At 43.2% G+C, this 20200-nt stretch overlaps 2 protein-coding genes across 7 annotated transcripts in view; one reads left to right on the forward strand and one right to left on the reverse strand.

Annotated features, from left to right (window-relative positions):
- CKAP5 (cytoskeleton associated protein 5) overlaps nucleotides 1-7837 on the forward strand; it is a 56481-nt gene extending 48644 nt beyond the window's left edge. For 5 of the 6 annotated variants that reach the window (XM_072863915.1, XM_072863920.1, XM_072863917.1 and 2 more), the window contains 7 exons: nucleotides 188-263; nucleotides 1065-1253; nucleotides 1355-1492; nucleotides 2019-2102; nucleotides 2196-2355; nucleotides 4048-4202; nucleotides 5404-7837. In XM_072863915.1, the coding sequence (XP_072720016.1) occupies nucleotides 188-263; nucleotides 1065-1253; nucleotides 1355-1492; nucleotides 2019-2102; nucleotides 2196-2355; nucleotides 4048-4202; nucleotides 5404-5658 (1057 nt within the window). In that variant the 3' untranslated portion in view covers nucleotides 5659-7837. The remainder of the gene's footprint in view (nucleotides 1-187; nucleotides 264-1064; nucleotides 1254-1354; nucleotides 1493-2018; nucleotides 2103-2195; nucleotides 2356-4047; nucleotides 4203-5403) is intronic. The other variant, XM_072863919.1, reaches the window with a different exon arrangement.
- A 1533-nt stretch (nucleotides 7838-9370) lies between these two features.
- Nucleotides 9371-19283, reverse strand: F2 (coagulation factor II, thrombin). Its single transcript, XM_072863922.1, has 14 exons — nucleotides 19205-19283; nucleotides 18107-18270; nucleotides 17071-17095; nucleotides 16813-16863; nucleotides 16194-16299; nucleotides 15984-16114; nucleotides 13994-14290; nucleotides 13498-13611; nucleotides 13084-13210; nucleotides 12414-12581; nucleotides 11913-12086; nucleotides 11569-11747; nucleotides 9928-9998; nucleotides 9371-9514 (listed from the first exon to the last, which is right to left on the reverse strand). The coding sequence occupies exons 1-14, from the start codon at nucleotides 19281-19283 to the stop codon at nucleotides 9371-9373; spliced, it is 1830 nt and encodes a 609-aa protein (XP_072720023.1).
- Nucleotides 19284-20200: the final 917 nt, after the last annotated feature.

Raw genomic sequence — 20200 nt, forward strand, 5'->3', positions numbered from 1 at the left:
CTTTGTAGTTCAGCAGACTGCCTCTTAAACTCTTGTAACATACTAGAAAGAAAGAAAGAGCTGTTACACAACATGATGTAAACTGCTGGACTAACCCCAGTCTCTGGTGTGGTATTCTGTGGGGAGTTGGCATCTTTTTGTGTGTAGCACTTCTCCTGTGTAACTATTATAAATTTATTCCTTCTAGTGCTCTGCTTGTTTTGCTCCAAGACAGTCTGCTAGCAACAGCCAGCTCTCCTAAGTTTTCAGAACTTGTCATGAAGGTGAGCCTGTAGTAGAGGTTTTGAATTTACTTGGCTTATCTGAATCAACTTAGCTGAAAGAACAGATATGTTTTTTAAAAAAAAAAAAAAAAATATTGGTGACCATAACTTGAAATATTTCTTGTAACTCTTATCTTATAATTAGATGTTACATATGGTGACTTCATGTATGCCAGGAGGGAGCTTAACACCTGCTAATAGTTTACAGAAGCCTGTGTATACTAATACAAACTCCATACAGAGGTGTGCAGTCACCTGCTGGGCTTATTTGCTTTGGCACAGCACTGTACTATGGATTCAAAGAGTCCCAGGCTGGAGCTGGTTTGTATTTTGTCATCTCTAAGGACAGGCAGAGTGAACATGCAAATGTCTGCATTTAAAGCATGGGTGTGACTTTTTTTATAATACAACACCCTTTTATAACTGGAATGATTTAAAGACAGCTTAGGCATTCTTAATGAGGTTAAACCTAAGGAACTTGCGCCGTGTGGGGGTGTACATAGCATATATGCATTATCTGCTGAAATTTCTTCACACAAAGCATTCAGTCTCCTGTTATTGGTAGAGAAGTCAGCACTACTTTTATGCATCAGCTCTAAAGAAGGATCTGGATACAGTACAGCTAGTTACAAAGAGAAACTATGTACCAGTGCAAATATAGTTTGAGCAGACAGACACAGTGCATGTCTGTATGTGGTAGCAGAGTGAAATGGCTCAATGATAGTTTTGTATAATCTCTCCTTATATAATTAAATGCTTCTTCCTTGAGTTGTCTTGTTTTAAGTCAGCCTCTCATTCCAGTGTCTGTGGAGAATGGTGCGTCTTCTTCCGGAAACCATTAATAGCATCAATCTGGATCGGATTCTACTGGATATCCACATTTTCATGAAGGTCTTTCCAAAAGAGAAGCTGAAGCAATGTAAGAGTGAGTTTCCTATAAGGACACTGAAGACTCTGCTTCACACCCTGTGCAAGCTGAAAGGGCCCAAGGTCAGAGCAGTCACTAGTCATGCACTTTTAAATTGGATGTTCATACAATCTCTAAAGCTTTTCCTTCTTTTTTTTTTAATTCCCTTTTTTTCTCCTTTTAGATCTTAGATCATTTAACAATGATAGACAACAAAAATGAGTCTGAGCTGGAGGCTCACCTGTGTAGAGTAATGAAACACTCCATGGACCAGACTGGAAGCAAAGCTGATAAGGATACAGAAAAAGGGGCTTCTCGCATAGTAAGTAATGTAAATGTGTTGGCAGGGAGAGGAAATGTAAGGGAATTTATTTAAGAAACAAGCTTAACTTTGTGATTGTGGAATATGAAGTAATTACCTTTCCAACTTGCAACTAGTGTTGGAAATACTCTTCTAATTTCACTTTTGTTAATGGCTGTCTTGAGAACTTGCAGTGTGTTTGTGTTATTACCTGAATATTCTGTGCATATTCCAGGATGAAGTGCTCTCCAGGACATTCAGGTGTGGAGCACAGGTTTTATGCTGCCTGATACTGCATTCGATCTACTAAAAGTTAACCATACCCAAAACAGGTTTTAAACACTGGCTTCTCAGAAGGAGTCCTACAGCTTGATGTCCTTACTCTCATTCTGTGTAAACAGTGGCTATGTAAAACCCTAATTGCTTCAAGGTTTTCTTCATCTTGGAAGCTCTGTATCCAGCTAGCAGGTCTGAGGGCACTGTGGGTTCATCTAACTTCATTTTTATTCACTTTATTTTAGAAGTCTCCTTTTATTTATTTATTTAGGAGGAAAAGGCTTCGAAGGCCAAAGTTAATGATATTTTGGCAGAAATATTTAAGAAGATTGGCTCCAAGGAGAACACTAAGGAGGTAAGTGCTACCTTCCTGCAAGGAAGAAGGCATGATACATTAGGATGGTGTACGCAGCAGTTGTAGTAACGCACAGGAACTCTTCCCTCCCAGGGTCTGGCAGAGCTGTATGAATACAAAAAGAAATATTCTGATGCAGACATTGAGCCCTTCCTGAAAAATTCCTCTCAGTTCTTCCAGAGCTATGTGGAAAGAGGCCTCCGGCTGATAGAAACAGAACGGGAGGGGAAAGGACGCATTGCTGCTTCTACAGGTACATGTTATAGCACAACTGATTGATTTATGAGAAGCAGAGATATAAGGAGAGCAGTTACATGTCCCCTGGTAGAAACTAATATTTGCAGATGTTTATGGATTTCCAAAGTGAATTACGTATTTTCTTGGCATTTGTATCGCTTCATGAGGCACCGTTTGCAGGGACTATGCATCCTTTCTTTTGTAAACAAAGATGTTATAACCATCGTCACGCTAAATGTAGAAAACATCTGAAAGGCTTGGTAAACAAGTAGTTCTAATTTGTATCCTGTAGTGTGGGTTGAACATTAGCCTATGTTTCATGTGTCTGGTATAAAGAATTGTTTCTGCAAAATATACAGCTGGTTTATAACAGCAGCAGCTGTCAGGTTCTCCTTTTACCTTTCAGTTACTAAAATGGTACAGGAGGTTTTTTGATAGAGTATTGTTTACTGTGGAATCAAAAAGTTTATTTAAAATAAACTTGAACTGTTTCTATAGCAGTCTTTGTGATGACCCCTTTCCAGTAAATCAGGTTTTTAACTGGATAAATTACTGTAAAACACTTAGTTTGTTAGTGAATATTTTCATTGTAGATAAGCACAAATGAGTATTTAATGCAATATGATGGAGGGAATATGACAAATTATTAGCTGACAGTAAAAACTGATGCACAGTCTGGCAAAACTACCTTTAACTTCCATTTCTTTCATATTTCACAGTGTCCTGTGAGACTTTAGCCCTTTTTCCTACTACTGTTCCTTTTCCTATCCCTGTATTGTAAATTACTTTAGGAAGACAATGTAAGTTTCTTTCAGAACCTCCTAAATGTGTCTGACTAGATAGGGCAGAAAATTCTACCTTTCATCCTAAAAGTCTGTACAACCAAGAAATGTTAGTTAAACAGTGAAAGATTTCAAAACAGAATTGATGTGCTCCAATTTTGTCTTTTTTCCCCTCCCTAACTATAATACTTTGATATAATAAAGGATATTGTTCCATCTTGCAACTGTGCTTTATTTAGACTAAAGTATAAATGCTTAACCTTAATTCTCCTTTTATCTATTTTGAATACCCTTGCAGTAAACTAGTGAAAACAAATCCCTGTCCACACTAAGTCTTAGAACTTGCCATTCGTTTCAGAACTGAAAGGTTTTTTCATAATGTAAAATCCTTTCCTAGTCTTTTGGTAGGGAAGCTTTAAAAACCTTGCTACATGCCTTCCAGAAATCACTATTTCAGATTGAAGTGGAAGAAGCAGCAGCTTTAGGTTACCTGAACAAGAGGTAAAGAGGGTTTAGAATCAGTGGTGAGGTCTGCCCAGAAGTACTACTAAACTTAGAAGATGACAGAAGACTCCAAATATTTCCCATCCTTCCAATTGCTGAGTTCTGTGTTGGACGTCATAGTTACTGCCGATCCATGTCAGCATCTTCATCTCCCCCCACTGTCTTCTTCAGCCTCAGCAATACTTCTGGAGCTGCTCTGCTGCCACTTAAATGTCTCAATTTCTTTTCTTGGTTTTCAGTTGTCACTCTTGCAAGGAAATAAAAGGGCTGATATGCCTATACTAGCAAATGCAAATAGGTTGGTAGTTTATAGGTTGGTTGATTCTTCATACATTGCATCTTATTTCAAGGAACTGACCAAGAGGCTTACACTTTTTTGATGTTTTTAATCTTTTTTTTTTTCCCCTCCCCTCGTCTTCCAGGAATTTCTCCTCAGATGGAAGGAACGTGTGTTCCTGCTTCTACCCACACTGTATCTTCATCTATAGGAAACACAAATGGGGAAGAAGTGGGGCCTTCAGTTTACTTGGAAAGATTAAAAATTCTCAGGCAGCGTTGTGGCCTTGACAACGCAAAGGTATTGTACTTGGCAACACTTGTAAATCCCCAGGGGAGGCACTTCACTTGCACTTTTTTTTTAAGAATTCAAATGATTGGGTTTTCTGTGCCAAAAGCAGATTCCAATCAGAATTTCTGATCTTTCATTATACTGCATGTCACCATGCCTAGTATAAATGGCTTTAAACTCGTTACTTGGCCAAGAAGGCTTATGTTTTGGTCCACTCTGCAGCGCTGGTGTACATGCAGGTTGTTTCTACAGCCCTGTAGTTTGGTATCTTCCCTTGCCACGCAGTTGAGTCTCAGAAAGGTTCAAATAACTACTATTCTCTAAAGGTTAACATATATTGACCTCTGCTTGAGTTGAATGATGTGGAAATTCTAGATCTTTCTGCTCAGAAACAACCATAAGAGCTGAATGAAGACTTTGAATGAAGCTTTATATGTTTTGGGTGTATGGATACTGAGGCACAGAAATACTGAATGAGCTTAGTATTGTAAACCTGTGGGCCAAAATTTCTAACAGTTCGGTGATCTATGTGTTAGGAATCTAGTGCCGATTACTGAAGTTTGCACTCAGCCACATGAGAAGAGATGTGCACTCTAGGAATGGTCACCCAGGCACATCACCGTTTTAACCTTTAACACAAACTTGCATATCAGCTCACAGCTCTGAGGAGGGGAAATGTTTCCTAGATGATAGTAACGAGGTAATTAACGCAGATGGAAGTATCAATTGATAAAAGAATGGTGAATTGACACTGTAAGTCTTTGACAGGGTGGATCTTGCCAATCAGTCCAAGTTTCCTCTTCTCATTCCTCCAGAAAACTCATTGGCTGTTGATGCTACACATAGACATGGACTTTCCTCCTGTGGTATTAGAATTCAGGCTGTTCAAGACTGCAGCAGGCCATCTCAGTAAAACACTGTTCTGCTGTGAATTTTTGGTCTTTAAAGACTGTAGTTCCTTTGTGTCCCTACTGACATGAAGCTAAACATGAACTACTTAAATGATAGGAATTGAGTATTGTAGTTAGCTTGGCATGGTTCTGACTTTGATGGCAACTGACTTTATCACTCCAGATCACCTGTGCTGTATTGCTCTTTCTCTTTCGTCTGCTTTTAGTGTTTCCTGTGAAGGTGAAAAGGCATTGATTATGGTTTGTACTTATGGCTTTTGCCACTATCTGTCTTAACACTTCACTTTCCTCCCCCATAGCAGGAAGACAGACCACCTCTGATGTCTCTGCTCTCTAAGCCAGCAGTCCCTACAGTTGCATCCTCTACAGATATGCTTCACAGTAAGCTCTCCCAGCTCCGTGAGTCACGGGAGCAGTACCAACATCTGGACCTGGACTCCAATCAGACTCATTCCTCTGGCATTGGAACTACCCTGGCTTCACCCTCTTCTGCAGCAGCTAATATTGATGACTTGAAAAAAAGATTGGAGAGAATAAAAAGCAGTCGCAAATAGAGATGCAAGAGAGACAGCATCACTGTTGCTTGGGCTGTCTTCAGCTTTAGTTTACTAAACTAGAAGTCTTCATAGTTAAATGGCCTCATTTAGGCCTAATGTATACAAACTGGTTTATGTATAATACAGTGGATTTTGGGGGGTTGAGTCATTGTGGCACAAGTATTTGTACATACTCTGCTTCTCAGTGAGCATCTCTGACAATAGAAGGCTGTCTGTGTATTAGTTTTAGTGTACAGACCTGTAAACAACCATCCTCTTGCTCAGACTAGTTTCTCATAACTTTTTTTTATTTGTAAAATTGTCTTTAAGATCTTTTCCTAGTTCTTAACTCTTAGAAGATCTTTAGTGATTTCACTTTTAATTTCATGAATTCTTCTCCATGTAATCCTTGAACTGTTGATTCTGTATGGACACATGGCATGAAGTAACTAATTTAAGTGTCTTTTGTAAATAAAGTTTGCATTAACTATTCCAGCCTCTGTAGGAACAGCAGTGACTGCTGGTTAGAGAAGTCACTCTCTATTCTGGAATGTTAGTGACTGGGCATCTAGAAACTGAACTAAGCTATTCTTGACATGAACCTTGGGGTTTGGATATATTATAAGGAAGATGAGTGAATATATACTATCTGTGGGTGCAATCCTGACACTTTGCACTCTTACTTCTGTGAGCAGTAGTGCATTTTTTATATAGTTGCTTTCTTGTTTTGGAATATGTTTCTGTAACTTAAGAGTAAGTTGAGAATATTTAGTTTGCTGAAATGCTTATTTTAAATTATCTAGTCCGTGATGCCTTTACCCAGATTAAGCATAGTCCCATCTGTGTACAAACACTTTCTTTGAGGGAGCCTGCTGCTGTTGATATGGAATAGATTAGCAGTGATGTACAGTCAGTGGACTCATTTATCTTGAACTCATTTGGTTAAGCAGTCTTTCTCATGCAGTTTTCAAGTGCAGGTAGACTTCACAAGCACATTCTTTTTGCTCTTAAACATCTGACATCAGCAAACTCTACTATTTTGTATAACTAAGACACCTGGTAGTGCTAGTCTGTGAAAGCTGTAGCCACTGCTTTTTTTTTTTGTAAGAGTGTCTTCTGATTAGCCTTTTTCAGAAGCAACAAGTATGAAGATTAAGACACATGCTGTGTAGCCTTTCTAGCCCTTTCATCTCTAGGGAGGTGATGTGTTTTCACCTTACTACTGCACTTCCACATGAGAGCTGGTTGTGAAGCATAAATTGCACGTGTTCCATAGCTAGAACAGAGTTACTGAAGAGTTGGACGGGCAGGCTTAAAATAGCACACTTCTCTAGATTTTAATCTCTTCCATGTAACTGCTCCTTTTGTTGTTTGCTCTGTGGACCAGCAGTCTCTGCATTAGGGCCGTTACTGAAACTCCTGCCTGATTACAGTAAAAATGTGGCTTTAAATTAGTACCTGTACAACAGATCTATGCCAGAGCTTCTGCAAATGGCTGAATTCTTCCTTTTACAGGACCCCTAGGCTGGGGTTGCAGTTGACATAATACTGCTTGATGCTTATGGTGAGTTTGTACACTGTGATAGCAGGTGACTTGCGAATGTTCTCCATCCTGTGTTAATTGACATGATACCATTCATTGCTCTACCACCTCGATTTAGTAGTCGTAGTCTCCCCCTAACTTGAAGTGGGCATGCACTTTCTTGTGGAATAGAGATGTATGACAAGTGGAGGTTTGGCCCTTATTGGTAAGTGCTGAGGTTTTGCGCACTTAAACTGGGACTGTTTGGTGAATAGTTTGTTGGCACTAGAGTTACTGCCACTACCTCTCAATTACTAGCTGCTTTTTGAAACTTACTGACATTTAAATTAATCCATATGTTCCTTTACCATGTCCAGCAGATGTTCTGAAGAGCTATTTGTTAATTAGCTCAGGATGTTAAAACAGCAATGCCTGCAAACCTGCATACGACTATTTTAAATTTGAAGCTGAATTGGAAGTGAAGTACAGGAATAATTGAGTGGCAGAAGATGTAGTTGCTTACTATGAATGAGTTTTTGCCCTGTGTCTCTGTAGTGTTTGGTTGGACTCAATATCCTGGGAGTTCTAAACTAAAACTTGTGCATATAAATTAATAAAGCCTAATCTTTAGCCCAGACAATATTTAAATAACATTAAACTGAATTTTAAAAATGATTCCTCTGTATTGTTTGTAACAAGTCAGTATTAACAGTGACTTACTCCAGAAACTGTATGGACCTGGTTCCCCTCTTAGATGTGCAATTTCTCACAGATTATTAGATAGCAGTGAAAGGGTGAGGCTAAAAATTTAAACATTAGAAGGGCTAAACATTTTCAGTGTCTAATGCCTGTGGTTATCAATGATTTTAAACAGTTGTGGAACTTGAGCTCTTGAGGTTTCTTTCTTCAGATGTCTTTGAGAGGTTGTTTTTATGCTTGCTTTGGGCAATCAAATTGGGCTGTCTTCAAGTTGGTTCCCAAATGAGCCATCTTCAAGGAGGTAGCCAGACAGTAATTGATTAATGACTTCATTTATATCCAACTAATTTCAGATAGTTATCTCTACTGTCACTTTTTCAACACAGTCACTCTGCTTCTTAATCCTCTGTATGAAGCACAACAAAATTTCACTGTTGCCTGTTTCTGTGACTTGATGGCACTGTGAATGAGGAGTTTAGGAATATGGTGTCATAGGGAGCGAGGACAGTTTCCAAATCTCATGACTAAGAGAAAATCGGGCTGAACAAATTGGCTAGTCAAGAATATGTGTTTACTGCTGGTTCCTTGGTGGTCCATAAATTGCTGCTAAAGAGGAGTTCATGAAAGAATTGAAGCTTCTTTTAGGAGTGATCCCTAAACAGGCTTTTTAAGACAACCAAACAGGCATAGTGCAGGATGCTTCTATTGGAGGCCTTTTGACAATGACTGCATGAATTGCTTCCTTCTACATCTCACTATGCAGGTGGAAAATACACTTTGAGGACCCAGCACCACCTGCCATGTAGAAGGTTACTGCCATACAGTAATAAAAGTGCTACTTAATGTATTCAAGCCTGTATTCCTCTGTAGGATGAATTGTATATAGCTGGCATCTGTAACTTCTTAAGATGCTAACCTTGCAAACAGTGGTGCTGGTATTTGCTGTCTGCTATTGTAGCTGAGAATGATGTCTGTCTTATCAAAACAGGTTATAGTTGCTTTACTTTTGACATTGGTATTGATGTTTTGTGTAATGCCACAGTTACTGTAGGGTGATTATCTCCAGTATGTTCTTGGCTCAATTTCTAGAACAGAAAATGAGTTGACTTGAACAGAGGAAATGGACAGTGCCCGAGGACACAATTGTGCTTACTGTGACTGGCTTAAGGCCATCATCTGAGGTCTAAAATATGTTGATGATTATAGCTGATAAAAGGGAGGAGAATTTGTGAAGCACAACAAGTAATTAGCAGTACAAGTAATTAGCAGTGCAACTAGTGCCATTCTGTTGGTACTCCTGGCTACCCTGATGGCTTAGATTCAAGTGCAACTAAACTCAGCATGAACAAAAGGAAGAAGATGGGTTTGAGAACTTTTATTTTCAAGGGAGAACAGTTTCCTTTGTTGAGTTGCAAGGATATAACTTTTACTTCAGGATCTTCTATGCTTAATTTTTTAAGAAGTGGAGCATTGTAGCAAAACTGAGAGCAAGCAAGGTTAATGCCTCCTCTATCGCCCATGTTTTTCGATGGCTTTTCGCATCCACTTTTTCAGGCGGAATACGTGGGTATAAAATCCATATTTGCCGTCTCGGTCACAGCCTTCTCCCCATGAAACTATTCCCACTTGATACCAACGGTTGTCGTCTGGGTTCTAAAGCAAAGAAAAATGGGATTGGCACAAGAAGCAAGAGACTTCCGGATCTAAGCCTTGTATATGCCCCAGCCTGTTTAGTGATGGATACTGCTTTGGAATTCAGACTGGCATCTACTAGATAACATAGCTGGTTGGAGTAATTTTGTCTCTAATCTTAAACCTCTAAGTGAGTATTTGCCATCACTCATGCATTCTGCAGCTAATCTCTGTATGTGCTGAGAACTCAGTACAGAAATGGGGCTGGATGACTGCAGGATTCATCTCAGTTGCTCAGCCTGGGCATGAGATGGGTTTGCTTCAGCCACTCAACAGTCTCCATCTCTGCTGTTGTTTTTTTACACTATTATGAAAGTTCAGCATAGTACAAACCTAGCTCCATATATTTTATGTGCTTAACTTGTTGAACGTACCTTCATTACAAAAGGTCCCCCACTGTCCCCTTCACAGGCATCTCCTCTCTTTGAGTCTTCAGGACTGTAACCTACAGGCAAGAAGAAAGTTGGACACTTGACTGTAGGGGGAGTGGTTGGTGTTGCCCATGTTTTCCTTGAAGTATTGCTGCATAAATTTTCTGAGAGCCATGAGATTGCTTACTGCTTCTGCCAACTATTTGACTTAAATTTAGAAAACTGCTTTGTTTTTTATATTATATGTAAAACAGCTAACTCTGCTTCTGTCTTTGCAACATTCTTGAATCCACCACATTCTTCCACCCTCTGTGCTCTCATTCCTGTTTTCTTCCATCAGAATTGCTGTTAGTGTCAGCTGCCACTGTGTTCACAGCTGTAGCTTGAGCTACTGAGCCTTTCTCTTGTCTTAGAAACTTCTGTGTGTGCAATATTCCAGGTACCCTGTCCTTTCATTCTGTTTACTATAGAGACACATTGCTGTCCTCATTTTCACCTTCCTGTCATTCTGCAGGCTCTGCTCTTTCTCTCCCCCAACTGACTGTCTTTCTACAGTCTCACTATGAAGAGGAAGGGGATTTCACTTTAATTACTGATGAAGTAGATAGTATCTGCATTTTCCTATCACCTGTGTCTCCTCTTTTCTGCTGTATGTCTGCATCTCAGCTATTTTTTCAAGACTGTCTAGAAAAAGAAACCATAAGAACACCATATTGTCAGTATACTCATGAAATTGGCTTCCATTCTAACTCAAGCAATTGTACACATTATTAGATGCAAGCAGCACAAACTCAGTCAAAAATCATTGGAGACTTGCTTGTAGGAACTGATAAAGTCTGCACAAATGAAGAATACAGCAGAAAGTATTAAACTGGTACATAAATCCAGAGTTTCTTTCATCTTGAATTCTGTGTTTGCTTCTCTCTCAAAAACAGTATAGTGCCAGAAGACATTTAGGAAGGTACAACAATGATTATTAGAAGTACACAATGCCTTCTATATTGGGAAAGATTAAATAAGTGCTTCTCAGCTTGGAAGAGCAATGACAGAGCTGTAAAGCATATGACATGGAGAAGAAATATTTTTTCTTAAGTTATGAGTACAGATGTGTACCTCTTCAAATTTATTAGACAGGAAATTTAACAGAATATGAGGAATTACATTTTTCACACATGCCTAACAGTCTGTGGAACCTGTTGCTGCATAAGTTGTGGCCATAAGTATGAATAGGCTCCAAAAGGTTGAGACAAGCTAGTAGAGAAGAAGGGGTGGTTTGGCTACTGAGTAGGATAACTGGTGTGCAGCCTTTAATTTAGGAAGTCACTGAACTGTTCCATGTACTGGTGAAAAGATAATTTTATATGTGCTCAGGTCTCATACAGCTGTTGCTGGTATCTAGCAGCGTGGTGCCATTAGGCTAGTTAGCCTGATGTAGCATGGTGTTACAAACTTTATTCATAGCTTTAAGTTCTCCAGCCTTCATATTTTCTGAGAGCTGAAAAACTTCTTATCGTAGGAAAGTTATTCTTTATGGAGGGCATTTGTAAATTTATCAGAAAGTAACCTTGCTGTGTGAGCCCCACCAGGAGCTCAGAGCCCTTGACTTCTGTGGCAAGTTGGCCTTGTGGCTCCAGTGCTGCTTACCTGCACAGAACATGTTGTCAGTGACTTTAACTTTGGTGGATGCCTTGCAGACATCTTGGTCTACAATTGGCACATTGAGCTGTTGCAGAACTGTGGGGAGGTTGCTTGGGCTAGTGGCCCATGTTTCTTTCAAGTTTCCCCAACCAGTTACCCGGCCTTTGTAACCTGCCAGCATCAGCCTGTGGAAGGAAGCATGAGTATAATCAAATGTATTGTAACAGCTTTCTCCTGCTTGGCTCTCTTGCTGCAAATAGCCTAAATAAGGCATCTTTTCTGTCTTTTCTGAAGGCCCAAAGGTGGCTTTTGTAGCCTGTATTTTTAGGACTGTGGGACAGTCTCCTCACCTCTGCACGACCTCTTTGGTAGGCAGGCAGACAGGATGGATGTAGTCACTGAAGATGATGGGTCTCTTCAAGTGCATGAGTGCAATGTCTCTGTCCATGTTCTCTTTCCAGTTGTACTTGGGATGGATGATGATTTTATCCAACAGAGCAATCTTCTCTTTATTCTTTTCATATCTGAATAGTCATGAAGGAAAGAACTCACTGTACACTAGCAACTGAGAGTCTTCTGGGGTTCATGATACTCTCAGGTGCTTTGTACCCTCTGAGACAATACTGTCTTCGCACTGGAGTGCCCCGTTAGACTTTCCATGCTTCTGCCCTCCCTTTCACTTTAACCTTTAGGATCAGCAAGAGCAGCAAATGACAGCTCCATCAGATCCCATTATTGAGAGGCATGTGACATTGGCTATGTATGTTTCCCTGGATACTGAATGATAGCCCAACCTCACTGTATCTCATTACTCCAAGAGGAACGCTATTTCACTTCATCCAGGCTCTTACTTTGCCCTTATGTGCTTGCCAATCCGCACTAAGATGTCATTTGTAGTTAAGTTCTTGTCCCAGGGTGGATAATAAAGACAATGAGCAGCAGTCAAGACCCAGCTGTCACTGATGAGGCTGGCACCACACAGCAGTTCTTGAGGACTCTTTTTGTAGAGCATCACCTGCCTGAGAGACAAGGAGGGAGAAAGACTTAGCAGGACTAAAGGCGTGGCTGGCTGAATGTGTCTTGGTGTCATGCAGAAAGAGCAGCATTTGCAGTGAGCAGGGAAGACTGTTGCACTATACTGACAAAGACAACCGCATAGGTGGCTCTCTAGCAAAAGTCTTCCCTGGGCATGTATGTTCTATGTAGTAGGCCATTTACCCTATTTCCTTCACCTGGAGAGGTTTCTCATCCTGTCTGCTCCAGTAAAGCTGGAAAGAGGGAGAACAAAGATGAAATGCACCAGCACTCTTGCTTTCCCAGATGGTTGTGTTCTTGGCTCAAAAGGAGAGTTTCTTTCCAGCTATTTTAGTAGTGCCCTGTCAGTCACTTCAAGGAGCTTTGATTAGAAGCCATAATGCCCGCATGCTGCCTGAGATGGGAGAGCCTTTCTACTTCCCCCTGCTTGAACTGAAGAGAAGGAAGACAATTGCCCGTGAAGGACTATGCAAAGGTAACGCTTACCAGGGGGAACTGCCAACTTCTGCATCGTCCCCATGCACAACTCTGCCTCCTATGTAGGACTCCAGCAGCTCCTTCTCACTTTTGTCCGTTACCTTTTTCTTCTCAAATAAAGGACGAGTGCCACAGTCTGAAAAAACAGGCAATCTGGCTTTGTTACTCTACCTGATTTACAGTGGAGAAATGTTGTCTGCAGTCGGCATGCTAAGCTGGAAGAGCCTAGGAATGAAGTGCTTACTAGCTTCGTGATTGTAACTGGAGATGGACTTTTGAGGCTCCTTCAAGGAATTTAAATAACTCCCCCTGCTTTTGACAGCATTTGGCAAGCTGGTGTTTCTGAGGAACAGTGAGTGTCCTGTGGGAAGAAGCTGCAGCCTTTCTACGAATTGTGATGCTGTATCTAGAGTTTTTGCTCACCTGCTTCACCTGAACCAAAAGTTTTGTCATCAAAGAAGGTTTTGAAGTCTTGAGAAAGGGTAGTACGTCCTGATATTCCCTCCGACTGTTCATTGTCATCCTCTAGCGAGCTGTCTGAGGGAGACAGAAAGACAAACATGGTAAAAGGCCTAGCTGCAGTTTCCATAATTATCAGCAATGTAGGTGTTCCTTTCCACACACAGTGTGTCTGATGAAAGAATGTTGTTTTAAAACCACTGCTCTTTTTAATGCTGCTTGTCCACCATTGTGAGTTTCCAGGACAAAGAGAACACCTGAGAGATGTAACAGCTCTGTACATGTACGGTGGGTTAGTACATGTGATATTTGGACAAACAGGACTTCCACATACATGGTGCGCATACTTCCTTGTCTATGCCTCCCAGGCCAAGCACTTCACCCTAGTCACACGTACTGCTTTTGTTTGCCCCTGTGTGCCTCACAAGTGTGCCTACCCAAACCAATGCAGGCTTCTCACCACAGTAGTGCAGATCACAATATTCAAAGTTGGGTTGTTCATCTGTGACACACCAGACACCCTCATCGTCTCCATCGGGATTCCGACAGTAATTCTCCAGCAGCTTCACCTCTGGGTCAATGTGTTTTCCGTGGAGCACCTGTTTGGCTTTCTCAGAGTTCCACGGCAGGCACTTAGCTCCAGACACAGTGACCGAGAGGGTCCCGGTATAAAGCATGCCTTTCTGTTGTTCACAGGGCTCTACTGGGGCTGGTGGTGTGACCCGTGGAGTAAATTCAACTGTCGTCCTTTCTTGACCTGGAAAGACAGAGCTGTGATTTAAGCCATAGCTTTGCACTCAGCAGTACTGTTAGCAAATAGCAGCAGAGCCCCTTTACTAAAGGCCAGAGTTCCATGGGGCATCCCATTATGTTTGGGGGTTCCAACCATGCTCCCATGCATGTGGTGGCCCGCTACAATATTGCAGTGTCAGAGGTGGTTCTTTCAACAGGAGGTAAGGTGAAGCTGGCACTACTCATCACACTTCTCTTTGCTACTAAGATGCGAGGAAAAATATTCTGTTCTTTTCTGGGGTATCTTTGAGAACCAGCTCAAGGGATGGGTAGGTGCCTCAGGCATCATAATGCTGCTGTGTTAGAGCCTCCAATGCCTTTTTCTCAAATGCGTAACTAGACCATATTTGGGGGAGCCTTTTACCATGATATGCTACTAAAATAGCAAATTTAACTTTTGCTAATGTTTCTGTATCTAATGATAAGAGAAAAATCTTCCTGGCAGACTTTCCATGCTTTTTCTTGCAAGTGTCCTAATGGCTGCGAGCTCTAAGCAGCATTTCCTGAGTGAGTGGGCACCAGATAATCTGTTCTGCGGCAGTTGCTTGGCTTCAAGCTGCCTTCTCCTTGTGCACTGGGGGAATCCCCATGTGAAGAGAGACCCTCTGTTTGACTGCTCACCCTGGGGCACGACAGCCACTGAAGCAAGTAGCATTCACCTTAATCGGTGAGGCTGCTTCTGTGTGAGATTGACTCATGTCAACATGATTGCAAAGGAACTGTGCACAAAACCAAAGCTTTTCTAGTCCTGCCATATCCATGCACATGTAAGTGTAACAGTAAGCTACTGTAGGTCAGAAACTAACTAGTGAACAGAGATAGCACAGATGCCTGATCACCCCAAAGCAGAGTAGTATCTCCTTCCAGTTTGCCATATTGCAGACCAGGGCAATGGTAATGATTTTTAAAACTTCAGAACACCCCTTGGTTGAAATGGTTGCTGACCTCTCTGACTTTCACTTATAAGAGTTGTTGCCTCTAGTCTCTGCTTTTGGAAGAGAAAGTTCTGCTGTGAGAAGGTTCTCTGCTTTCTACCAGTTCTTCTGAGACAGAGGCTGAGCCTCAGGGGAGGCAGCTCTGTATTGTGGAGAAGAAGTGGGAAGGTCTAAGTGTAGGGGGATGGTTCTCCATCCTGTCCAGTGCAATGATGAGAGCAGGGCGTCTTCTCTTTTCTTGAGATTGTGGGTATTAAACTGCAGCCCTCCATATGAGTGAACGTTAAGGCAGGCAGTCAAGCACAAGCTGTAGTGGTTTTGTCCTAAAGGTGGGAATTCAGACCAAAAAACCCAGTATGACTCATTGCTGTCACAAATTAGAGGCAGCTGAGCCAGAATTTTGGGGTGCTCCTGGCTGGCAAAACTGTAGTAGATTCCAGGGGACTGCTGACACTGGATTTAATTTCTATCTAGATTAGTGTAGTCTAGAGAAAACAGCACATTAGAGGAATTCAGCCAAGGTAGATGTATGAGCAGCTCAATGACTTTTCCTCCTCAGCTCCTTTACCTTTTAAGATGCAGCTCCTCTACTCTGACTGACCTCTGGTCATGTAGGAACCCTCCCTCCTAACCCTCTCCCCTTCCTTGATGCATTTAGTATCCGTCTCAGTGCAGTGTTCCCTGCCAGTGAAGGCCTTGCTGGAGTGTAGGGCTGAGGCATACCACACACTGGGATGGGACACTCCTCCCGTTCCACCGTTGGGTCTCGGGTGTAGCACCATGGGCCTTCTGAGTTGTTGTCTGGGTTCCTGCAGTAGTTCTCAATGAGGTTTGGATAAATGGTGGCATTAAATCTATGAGAAAAAGCTGGTTAGGCTAGGAAAGAAGGACACCCTAGAGAACCCTTTAGGGGTGTGCGGGAGATGAACTTACTTAGGTATATGTGGATATTTGCTTGTCCACACTTGACATTCAATCCCTGATTTGGTGTGGCTAATTGTCCCCTGATAGTTCTGGCCCAGACCAAGAGAGCAGCTACCTGTCAAAATCCCAACATGGTGTAAGCCAGGGCCAGGGGAAATGGATGTTGCATTTTTCAAGGTCAGAGGTACCATCCCACAAATCCCTTTAACTTTTGCTGCATGTATGAGCTGCACAAGAACAAGCATTCTCTTCACGGGTGGGAAGAGCAGACAGCTTAAGCTCTCTCTGCCTCATCAGAGGGAGCTCGCCCTGAGGCTCTGTGCTTTGCTTTGGCTGTAGGCGCAGGTCAGAGCCCTCTGAGAGGCTGGGCTTGGGGACGCCGGACTGCGTCACAAGGAGAAGGATATCTACCCCATGCTGTTTCAATGGGGGAGTTAGGCTGTTTGTGAAATGGTAGTGGGGAAATAAAGAGGAAGAAAGGAATTTCAAACTCCCCTCCTGCTATTTTTCCTTCTAATCAGGTGGCTTCACCAACTTTAGATTCTTTTTTTTACTTACAAACTCTGCAGGAAGAAAGTTCCTGGCACTCACTGTATCTGGGAGATTGAGGTCAACCTGAATTTCTTACCTTCTAGACAAGCATCCAGAGCTGTCCTGGACTTTCTCAGGTCCTGACATACTAGCAAAATAAGAAGAAAGAAACATATTGTATGAAACAAATCCAAATAAGCATCATAGTTTGAACCAGTTCATCATCTAGGGACAAAACACAAGTGCTTTGTCCTGGAAAGTGAACTCTTGTAAGAGGGTAGGGAGCCATCTCTCCAGGATGGGACAGTGCATCCTAAGGGATAGCAGAGCACCTGCAGGACTTGAAGCAACTTACCTTGGTATTTTGACCAAAATGCCTCCTGTTTAAAAAAAAATAAAAAAATAAAAATCAAAAATTATGTATTTAAGGGCAGGGACACAGAACATCAGACCTTGCTTAGCTGCTGCAATTCAAACCAGTAGGAGAATGCCCCATCACAACAAATGGAACAGACTAACCTAGCTCTGTTGATATCAATTACTATGGAGTCTAACAAAGCAAAAAATCTGATATAAAACCACATTCCCACTCATCAGACTCAGGAATGAAGAGAGTACTCTTGTTTCTAAAAAGTCCGAAGATGCTTACAACCTTCATCAACCTGCAGAGGAAGTGTGCTACAGTGCTGAATTCCAAGGAGCTGAACCTAGAACTTCTAAGGCCACAGATCACACATAGGTATTGCTCAGCGATTTGGATCTACATCTCTGCTGTGCAGCCTGGGGGTGATGGCTTCAGAAATACTCCATAGAGGTTGTATCTTGCTGGCTTAGACTCCTAACTGTTCATCTCTTTACTGTTGTATTCTTGGGTGTGGAATTCAGCATGGATACTGGCCTTGAGGACAGGAGCAAATCCCAAAAGGATGCAGAACAAATTTAGCAGAGTGAGTGAGTCTGGAAGCTAGAAAAAGGGACGGGCTGTGTCAAAGCTTCAGCTCAAAGGAGCTTGAGGCACCTGCACTCAGTGTTTGGTTGCTAAGCCAGCTCTTCTGTGAGGGTCTGGGGCTGCAGCAGTTTGAATGCGTGCGGCACCATGCTGAACTAGTGGAAGATGCAATTCAGGATTAGTGGTTGAGGGAAGACTCTCTCCTTTTCACTTCATGCTTAAAATAGAGAGGGAGGGCAAAGAACCTGAGCTTTGAGCTGCATTCCCTGGAGTGGCTCCAGGAGGGAAGCTCCCTAAGGAAGCTCTCCTTGGGGCACGCGTGCATCAGCCTCATCTTTGTATCACAGAAATGAGTCTTACGATCCCAGCCCCTCGCTGTGTGCACAATCTGCTAGTCTCTCACTACAGGTTTCTTGGGACCACCCATGTCCCCCATACGTACCGTCTGAACAGTGGATTCAAGGGCTTCAAAAGCCTCCTCATAACTGCACGTCTCCTCCAGGCACTCTCGCTCCAGGTTTCCCTTAAGCATCTCTTCGAGAAATCCCTTGTTGGCACGTCGTGGGCGCTTGAGCAGTGACAGTGCCTGCCCCTTTTCCAGGAAAACTGCAGGGTCAGAACACTGCCAGTCAAAGGAGGGGCCCTTTGTCTCCCCTTGCAGTTTCCAAAGATCACACACAGCTGACATGATGATCCCACAGCCCAACCTCCCCCAGTGCAGAGAGGAGAAGCCCTGTCAGGTCCCAACCTGATGATCAGAGCAGGCTCTCTGTAACTCATCCGTCAGGGCTGGCATCACTTAGGCAACGGCAGTGACAGGAATCCTCTGCTATCCTCGGCAAAGCTGCTCTGCACATTTGCAGTTAGGTAGAGGTTTGTTTGCTTGGAGCCTGCTACTGCTTCCTGCCACCCACTGTATTTCTGTCTTGCCAACCTCAGACCACTGCGATCGGCACAGCTTGGTTCCATCTTCATGTTCAGAGACCCTGATTTGAGACCTGTAGACAGGTCTTCCCCCACACAGCAGGGGGTCAGACAGGACCTAACTTCATATTAAGAAAAGATAGGTGAAGTAGAGGCTCTGATAAGAGAAAACGAGCAGTGAGCAGGAAGGCTGCATACTGCGTAGGACCTAAAGTTTAGATAAGGGACAGCTGGGGAGGCAATGGAGAATTGCAGCCACTCAGGCCAACCGAGGAACTCTAGCCCAAAAAGGCCCACAGTTGTGCTACAGAAGGTCCTGGGCTGAGCCACATTCCCCTTCCCCACCATCCCCCAGGTGACCCACAAAATCCACTGAGCTGTTGTCACCAGCCATCCCTGCCAGCTGCTAGATGCTGCTGCATCCTCCTGTGCAGGAAAGCCCTATGTTCACTCCACTCTTGGCAGCCTTTCAGTCCCAACTTCAAGCTTTTAGAAGCTCCTCCTGCCTTACCGGGAAAACCTGCCACCGGCTTTACTCCTGGAAAGAAAGAACCCCATCTTTCTTCCTTCTGTCACCCACTGGTACTGCCCTTCTCCCCGTGCCATTGAGTCTTACCTCCGGCATGGCTCAGTGTGAGGTGCAGAAGGCTGGAAAAGAGCAGGCCCCTCAGTACGCTGGTTTTGTTGTGCGCCATGCTGTACAGCCCTGGCTGCAGGGGAAATGCAAAGGGAGCACAATAAGTGGAGTCACAGCCCCACTGGGTTAATATTGAACCAGAATGAAGAAACAGGACTCCAGAGGTCGTGGTGTGTCAGGGACAGTGGGACTGAGGCTCCTCTTATCCCTCCTCTCTTGGCATCTCTCCCTCCCTTCAGGGCATCTTCATTTTCTTACTTAATTGGTGGAAGCCAAGCAAAATGTCTCTGGATCCCCATAGGACTAAAATTAGCATCCCAGTTCGTAACAGGGAAGATGCCATGAGGAGTGAGAGCACAAGCTTGTCCCAGGGCACAGGGAGAGCTCAGGCTGGCATAGAGAGGTCTCTGCCAGCTCACAGCCACCCCAGCCAGAGCAGCTCACACCTTTTCCCTCAGTGCCACTCTGCTCCCCTGCAGTTCTTGGCACCATCACAGCCTCCCCACCATGCTGGCTCAGGTCCCTGCCGCTGACTCTTCTTGGAGGCTGTACGCCAGTAGTGTTCCAGGCAGCAAGACTTTGAGAGCTCCTTAGCCATTCCCAGACCTTCCCTTTTTAGCCGCAAGCCCCTCCCCGGCTTTTTTCCCCTAGAGTCCAGTTGTCTGTTCTCCCTGCGGTTATCAGCAAGCTCAGCCCCAGCTATTTTGGCACCAGAACACACAGTTTAAGTCCCCTCCTTCTCCCTCGCCCATGCCAAGGAGCAGAAGGGGTGCCTGCGACAGCCCATGTGGAAGTTCAATTTTCCTCCCAGTTAGGCCAGCAATGCCATTGGCAGTGCATACTTCCCACTGTGTTACAATTCCCAGCGGAGTGGAGGAGGATGAAGCAGCATGAAGTCCGGGCTCCCCCTTTTATTCCCACCCCAGTGGAACATACAAAAGTACATCCAAAAGGAAAGAGAAGCTCTGACGAGCA

This window comes from Ciconia boyciana, chromosome 6 (assembly GCF_034638445.1).
Source record: "Ciconia boyciana chromosome 6, ASM3463844v1, whole genome shotgun sequence".
Lineage (NCBI taxonomy): Eukaryota > Metazoa > Chordata > Aves > Ciconiiformes > Ciconiidae > Ciconia > Ciconia boyciana.